General features: G+C 38.4%; 1 protein-coding gene across 2 annotated transcripts in view; it reads left to right on the forward strand.

The window, feature by feature from the left end:
* The window catches only part of btc (betacellulin, epidermal growth factor family member), an 11,429-nt gene extending 4,619 nt beyond the window's left edge, over window positions 1-6,810 (forward strand). For both annotated transcript variants that reach the window (XM_025004107.2, XM_017407943.3), the window contains exons 3-5: window positions 3,512-3,626; window positions 3,794-3,940; window positions 5,607-6,810. In XM_025004107.2, the coding sequence (XP_024859875.1) occupies window positions 3,512-3,626; window positions 3,794-3,940; window positions 5,607-5,751 (407 nt within the window). In that variant the 3' untranslated portion in view covers window positions 5,752-6,810. The remainder of the gene's footprint in view (window positions 1-3,511; window positions 3,627-3,793; window positions 3,941-5,606) is intronic.
* The last annotated feature ends 1,463 nt before the right edge of the window (window positions 6,811-8,273 follow it).

The following is an 8,273-nucleotide window of genomic DNA, read 5'->3' on the forward strand; positions in this document are numbered from 1 at the left end:
AAAAATCAAAATGGCTGCCAAAGCTAATGGGGTCTAAAGTCAGACCAGAATTGTGCATGCTCTAACTCGGCAACCGTGTACCGTAGGAAGGTCAAACTTCACAGCTGGAACCCCCATGGGTCAGGGATCAGCCCAAGGGATTTCAAGGTCAAAGGTCAAATGTCAAGGTCACATGGGAAAGAAGGCCCTAATTCTGCAACCGTATACAGTTCTTCTCATTTTCAGTTACTTTCAACTAACTTCAGCTTTTTCAACTAATTTCTGCTTCTTTCAGCTTTTGTTCTTCTATCTTATGCAAATCTTCTTCAAATTAGCTGCTGTTTCACTTTTTGCGTTTTCATTAAACTTCAGCTGTTCAGCATATCTTCAGCCGCTTTCAGCAAAATTATTCAGCAACATAAGCATTCACACTGCATTTTCGCAGGAAATGCAACTTCTCTAGTTTCCCTTTGGGATTAATAAAGTATTTTTGAACTGAAGTGAATTGAATGCTGATTTTTACTTTTACTTTGTGCCGTTTGTGTAGATCTTTTAGCGCACTATACAGACCTGGATGCTCTGTTGTTCTCCTGTGCTGTTATGAATACCTGTAAAAGTGTATTTATTTATGCTACAGCAAAAGAGTCACACATGACACAGTGACACAGGATTTTCTTTGTCGTTAAATGGATACAGGTCCATTAGATGAAAGGAGGGTCTGACCTGTTTAAGTTTCTCAGACAGAAGAGCCTCTGCTGATCTCCCGTCACAAAGACAGGCGTGAAGAGACAATTAATGGTCTTTTGTTACAAGAAATCCATGTAGTTTCATTTTGTAGACAGTCTCTGACTTCTTGTGATTACTGTGAAGCAGATTGGTAATCATCCTTGATCTTCCAAAGTCCAAAAGATCTGTTCAGTCTTTTGGGGTTTTCAGGATCATCATATTCAGTTCACCAATTCACCAGACGTTGGACCTCCTTTTCTTAGGTCTCCTAATATTGTCCTGCTATTTTAGTGTGGTCAGAACATCTAAGGTTGGGTTGGGGTTCAGTCATGCATGAAGCTTGTTAATAAGGCTGGACTTGTTCCTCCTTTTAAGTGTGGTGCCATGAAATCTGCAGGTGAACTCCTTTTGGCTTCAAAGCAGACAAAGAATTAGTTCAAGCCATCTGGACGTGTATTGTTGCTGATCTGCAGGGTGTTGCCTTTGGTTTGGGATCAAACTACTAAACCTCTGATCAACGAACGGCCGTTTAACCTTCATTAGCTGGGCTCGCAATGTGCAGACATGAGCTTTGGTTGTCTGGTACCTTTTTTATTTAGGTTTCTGCTTGCTGCTCCATGTCACCTGGTCTGCAGGTAGAATTCCGTTCAAAGGTTTTTGTAATGTTTTGAATTTTAGAAACACTTTAATTGTTTCAGGAGCTGGTGCTGTCTTGGTAGAAGTATTAAACAAGGATATCCATCGATGTCTGATCTTTGTCAAAAAGCACCCGAGTTAGTTTTATCACCGAAGTCGAGCAGTGATGAGGTGGGGTCTATGATCCAAATGTGAACAGCCTTAAGAGCTAGTCTTATTCTGCAAATTAGAAGTCTTTAATTTGGGTCATACACGTGGATCCATTATGTAAAAGCACTCTGTTTTTGATGTAAACTTCAATGTGTTAGGTGCCTTTAATGAAAAATTGTAAAATGTTATACAATTTAAAGAGATAATGAAGTTACTTTGAGCTTTGCTTTACTTTTAGCTTTTATCCTATAAGCTAAACAATTACACATTTTGAACTGTTTTATATACTGTTTTATACAAGATGTTAATGTAATTCAGAGGTGCTAAAGAAATTTTTTAAAGAGATCGCTATTTCTTCAAATTTAGCCAACCATCTTACTAAGATAAGCTAATTAGGAACCTGTTTTTGTTTCATTGCTACCAACTAAAAAGGTTTGTTTTAATTTCCCCCCTCCTAGCTGAACATCTATAAGACCATAAACACACATATCTCCATAACTACCTCCTAAACTTTGTAACAGGAGATTTTTTTTCCCTTCAGCACTCAGGTCATGGCTGTGAGCCAGTTCTCATGTTACAGGTAACAAATAGAGCGCTTCCTTTGATGTCACATGCACGGCAGTATTGCTTTACGGGCTTGTTTCGTGGGAGATTATTTCATTGGAGGAGGTTTTAAAGATAGCAGCAGCTTTGTGGTAAGTGCTACGTGAAACTGGCGGTCAGAAGTTCAACAGCTGTCTCAGGCTGCGGAAGCAAATAAAGCAGGCCACGAACAAGGAGAAAGGAAATCCCGACCTGCTATGTTTCATTTGGCAATGTACAATTTGAAACGTATGGTTAACGAGATCTTGATGATTCACGGCCTTTCCTGGCAATGATTAGGCTTCCACTCTGGTTCACATTGCAAGCTGTCTATTTATAATTCAGGCCGTGGCAGGGGGTGACGATGTATGTCATCGAGGCAAGCTGACAGACTACGGCATAGTTAGAAAAATAGGCCACCGGTTTAAAAAAATGTTGTTTGATTATTTGTTTCATGATAGTTGAATTTGTTCAATCAGATGATGTGACTCATGTCTCTAGAAAAACATAAAACTGTCCATAAAACCCCACTCCATCAAGTAGATGTAGTTTTTTTGACACTGAGATACCTGAATTCATTCATTTTGGGCAGTAGCTTATTCCCAACCTGGACTTCCAGCTGAGGACCACAGGGCCTCTGACTTGGAGGTGCCAATCTTCATCTCAGTTGTTTCACACTCGGCTGGAAAACACTCCACTGCCAGCAAAGGAGGTTGCTGCTCTATGAATCAAACAGGACCACATCATCTACAAGAAGCAGGCAGGAAAGAAATCTGATGCACTCTATATTCAAAACCCACCATCCACCCAATGGCTTTGTCAAAATATTTGTCCTATAAGAGTGATACACAGAATTGGTAACAAACACTTCATTAAAACAAGTTTGACTAATTACTTGGAATACAAACCAACCAACAAAAGTTGTACAGATACTTAATAACCTAATTTAAAAACTGTCTGTCAAATGTTGTTTGAACATGTTGGGACATGGATATTAAGACTCATGGGAATTGTCATGTGATGCTTGGTACCAGCATGTTGAGTCCTATCGGTTGATAAGTGGGGGAGCTGTGAACCAAGCATCTTAGTTTTATGTTCATTTATATTGAAATTTGTGAAGTCTGAATGCCAAGTTAATGATGTAAGGCCTTAAATATGTTCCTCAAACCTTTCCAGTGCAGTTGTTTGTGGGTATACAAGTTGGGAAATTCTCCTGCTCAAAGTACAAAATAGAAAGTTTTCCTGTCTGTTCTATTTGACAAATTCTTTTGTAACAACTTCAGAAATTTAGACCGTATGTTGGGACTTGGAGCACTAACTCATTGCTCAACGTTATTTACTTGAAGTGATTTTTTTTGTGCACATGGTAAGGGTCGATAAAAGGCTGTACTTCTCTGAAAATATAATTTGAGATAATGCCATTTTATTTATTCTGCAGAAACAGAAACTGATGGGTGGAGCGGACACTTCTCAAAATGCCCTGAGGAGCTGTTGCATTACTGCATCCATGGAGAGTGTCGTTACATTAAGGAGCAGAACACGCCATCCTGCAGGTGAGACAAAACAACAAAAACGTTCATGAAGGAGCATAAAGAGAAAGATTAGATTGTAAGAGAGGTTTGGTAAAATTTTAGGAGCAGACAAATATTTTGGTAGTATTAGGACTTCTTTTAAAAAACAGAAATGGAAGCTAAGAGCATCTTTGTTTTCTTTGTCTCAGGTGTCAGGTTAATTACATCGGTGAAAGATGTCAATATGTGGACTTGGACTGGCAAAGAGGAGAAAAACGACAAATCATAATAGGCAGCGTCATTGCAGGGCTTGTGCTCTTGATCGCCCTTATTGTTCTCATCTGCATCTGTTCAAAGTAAGACAAAATCTGTTTTCCCAATGTATAAATTGTAGTGAAAGGAACAGTTTGGCATTCTCAACTCCACACATTTATCCTTAGAGATTCATGGGGTCACTGAGTCCATCTTGTTCAGCTCATGTCATTTCTTTGAGCTTTTTACCAGCCAGTTTTTTTGGGAGGAAAAGAAAAGGAAGTGCAAGCACTGAGTTTGAACAAACATGCGAATGAGAAATACTTTGTCAAGTGCTTTGTGGAACCTAAATTGAGTTAAAATGCTCCTATATGAGCGTGGACCCATTAGAAGCCTGCTGGACTTTTGTTTGGTGTGGAAGTCCAGCAGGCTTCAGTAGAAGTGCTGAACTTTCAGACTCTCAAATAAATGGATCTTACAAATGACTGTTACCTAGGGGGCTGTTTTTGTCTGATATAAAAACCATTCGGTTTTTACTTTGTTGCTTTGTCATTTTTAGTTTCTCATTCATTTTTAGAAAACAAAATCCCAATATTATTCACTGGAAAAGCTTTCCTCCGGGAGGCTATTAAGGAAAACTTTTTCTAAGTGTTGTGTACATTACTTAGGCTTACTCTACTATGCCAAAGTTTTAACCCATGCCTAATTTCTTTAAACTTTGCTTCCAATGAGCTAAGCTTTCTTGTAATTTTTAATTTGGCCTTGAGCAATAGGTCTTCTGGCTTTCTGAAGGTCTTTCAAAGTTTTGGCTGCTTTTTCACACATCTTCTGCCCAGTCCTTGTACTTACAAAAAAAAACATATAGTGAAAATCGTGCTGAAATCTCAAAACTAAAAAACCTATGTACAGTAAAGGAACCATTTTAATAAAATTTCTGTTTATGAGATATTTTGAACCAATTTGGCAGCTGATTAAAAAAAAATCCAACAAAGACCTGACAGGACTTGAGATAGAGTCATTTTTGAATAACTTAAAAGTCAAAGAAACAAATAAAAATCACATGTCTGATAATGCTTAGGTACTGGACTAAAACTCTTTACAAGTCCTTCAGAAAGCCTGATGAGCTATTGAACAAGACTAGGTTAAAAGAAGACAAGATTACAAGAAAATTGAGTTCCTTGGAAACAAAATATAAGGAAATTATGAATGCCTCAAGACCTTTGTGCAGTACTGTAGTTCAGAACTGAAGCTATATGTGGGGTTTAGAAGTATTATCAGTTCAATTAGAAATAGAGAGTTGAAAAAATAATCAATGGTAAGCTGCGACACAGAGAGTAGAAGCGGGTAAAGAAAATGGATGTTTAAACCACTATTATGTGATAACAGCAGTCTCTTAATGTCAAAATATCTTGGTTTTCACGACGATTGCATTAAGCTCCAAGAATATTCTTTTCATTAGAAAAAAAGAAGCAAAAAAATATTTAAAAAAAAACCTCTTCTCCTTATGGCTTATTTTAAATATGTTTTTGTATTCTTTATAAATTTAAAATTTAAATAATTTTTAAATGCATCTGCCCTCTTCAAAACACTTTGCTGTCTGTTAACCAGCACCAACTGGACACACAGTCAGTTTAATTGTCTCATCTAATGTCTTGGCAAGAAAGCAAAGTATTTTCCCCAAAGCGCTCCTTTCAAACTGAAGTGGTAAAGCTGAGCAGCTGTTATTTTTGTAATAACTTTGTTCCACGGTTGCCTTTCTCTCGGTCGCAGGTACAGACGCAGGTGTTGGGAGAGAAAGAGACCGAGTGAAAAGCCAAAGAACGGGACAGAGAAGCTCAGTATGATGGACACCAGTGAAACACACGCAACCTCCACAAAGGACTCGATAGAGCTAACACACACCAACTCAGTGTGAGAACTCTGGAAGCACACAATCACCCACAAGACTGGGAATTGTGTAAATATGCTGGTACAGTTGCAGGCTTTAGTCTCACACTAACAGTGGGGACTTACAGACTGTCCTTGGACAGCAAAGAGGCCCAACAGGAAGAACATGTCACAATGAAATGCCTCTCACTCCTCTCCTTTTGAAGAGCGGCTGTGTTTGAAACTTCAAAGACTTTCACAAGAAGGTGGAACTGAATTTATGATAAATATGAATTGGAGTGTTCAACTGTTTGTATGCTGGAAAATCCTTTTTTTTTTTTTTAGTCGCTGTGAAATAACAGACCTGTCGCTGGGTGCCACTGATTGCACAGCACTATATAAATTGTTGCTATGTAGGAAAAAGTTGTGACACCAGCTGGCAGCCAGTGATAAGAGTCAGCCAGGCTGGTGTGGTATTAACTTGTTTGGGGAGACACTTTGACACTAAAATTAGAAGAAAGGGACCGCGTGAAGACGCTGCACTCCATGTTTGCTTTAGGGAAATTAAAATAAATTCATGACCTTTTATTATATAATGTATAAAGTTTTGTGAATGCAGCTGTATTGTGGTTGCATCATATTGTAATAGTTCTACTTTGTTTACAGCTGGTTTAGCTTTTCACAGTGTTTCATTATCGGCACAACAAAATCAACAGCTATCATCCCTCACTTACTAACGGAGCCTAGTCTTTTACCTAAGCATACACAGAATATTGTTACTTACGTACATTAGCAATGCAAGACGAGCACCACATTTCTTAAAGGTTGCAGTATAATTTAGGGTTGAAAAGAAGACAAGACGATCTTGTGCTGGAGGCTTTTTTTGATCTGAATATTTGGAGCCAAGAAGCCTCTGAGCTGCAGCACAGAACAGCTGAGCCTGTGTATGCAGGCTGAAAGTGCTCCACTGTATGAGACAGTTTCCAACCTGGCAACCTTAGGGGGGTTTTACCGTATGTCTCTATGCACATTTATTCAGAGTCAGTTCAATCTGCTTCTGCCATTTATATCACCTGTCAATAAACATGCCTCCTGTATTTTTACCGTACTTTTATTGAATTTTATTTTATTTATTTTTTATCAACACAAGAAGATTATTTTTTCTTTATGGTTTGCTTGTTTTTGCGATAACAGGCCTGGCCAAAACTGTCAAGCTAAGTTACATAAAACACCTGAGAGTTGCACACGCACAAAACCTAAAAATGCCTGTTTTAGTATTTGTGATGTAAGCACTTGGGCACCACCAGTAGCTTAAAATAGTTTAATTTATGTATGGTTTTTTTTCTTTTTTTACCTAATGTCACTGTAACACCCTGGTTAACCATATGTTGTTCCCAACTAAGAAACAGTGTAATTTAAAAAGACAACTTAATGTCCTGAATGGACACCATGATGATGCTGCTGGTTAGCAGTGTTGCCTCACAGCTCCAAGGCCCCGGGTTTGAAACTCTACTAAAGCCTTCCTGTGGGGTGTTAGCATATTCTTCTTGTACATGCGGGTCTTATCTTGATGCTCTGGTTTCCTCCCAAAATCATGCATGTTCTCACCAATATGGTTCTCCAGCCCCCTCTGCAACTCTGAGGATTAGGTCAAAGGAGTAAAGATGGATGGAAGTCCCACTCAAGTTGTTTTTGTTTGGGTAAACTCCAGAACTTTATTACAGACGTGCAGTCAGGTCAGATGCCATTCCAGAATTTCTTTCACTCCAGTGAAAGTATTGTGCAATTACCCAGCTTGTAAGGCATAAATAACTCACAGAAGAACTCTTAAGATCCTCCCCCAGCTGTCTTGTTGTGAGTTTAAATAAAATCAATTATAACTAATCTGTGCATAGATACAGTTGATTTGGTCTTGTGCTGGTCTTTACACATCCTTATCAGACATTTGTTTGGGCAAGGCTTTCTAGTCTGTGTTGAATTTAGGATTATCTTCAGGTAAAGGTACCAATCTCCATCAAAGAAAACCAGTGATGACAAGAAAGCAGTGAGACAGACATACAGTACCTAGGAAAACTTTTAAAAAATATCCACAAAAGCTTATGGAGTCACTGAAAAGGACAACATTGGCTGGAAAAAGGATTTTTACACACCCGTCCTAATACAGGACATTATGGTATGGCGCCATCTATCAGTTAAAACATTTCTCTAGTTTTTATAAGATTTCTCTAATTCTGCCTTTGTAGATCTACCTTTGTTCTACACACCTAAATATTAATTTGAACCTTTTCTCTGTTCCCTTCTGCAGACACTGTAGATATCCACTTCCTGTACCCTCTAAAATAAAGTGTTAAAGTTACCTGTGTGTCTTTGTGAATTTTTGGTACCAGGACTTGAGAATGATGATACACAAACATGACAAATGAGACAAAGATACGGTGGCCCAGAGGTGTCAGGTCAAATACAAAAGCCGCAACACATATATAAAAGCCACAATGGAAATACAAAACCACAATGGAAGTAACACAACCTGCAACAGAATTTTTGTTTTCAGAACTTTATTTGTCGTTAAAC

Source organism: Kryptolebias marmoratus, linkage group LG14 (assembly GCF_001649575.2).
Source record: "Kryptolebias marmoratus isolate JLee-2015 linkage group LG14, ASM164957v2, whole genome shotgun sequence".
NCBI lineage: Eukaryota > Metazoa > Chordata > Actinopteri > Cyprinodontiformes > Rivulidae > Kryptolebias > Kryptolebias marmoratus.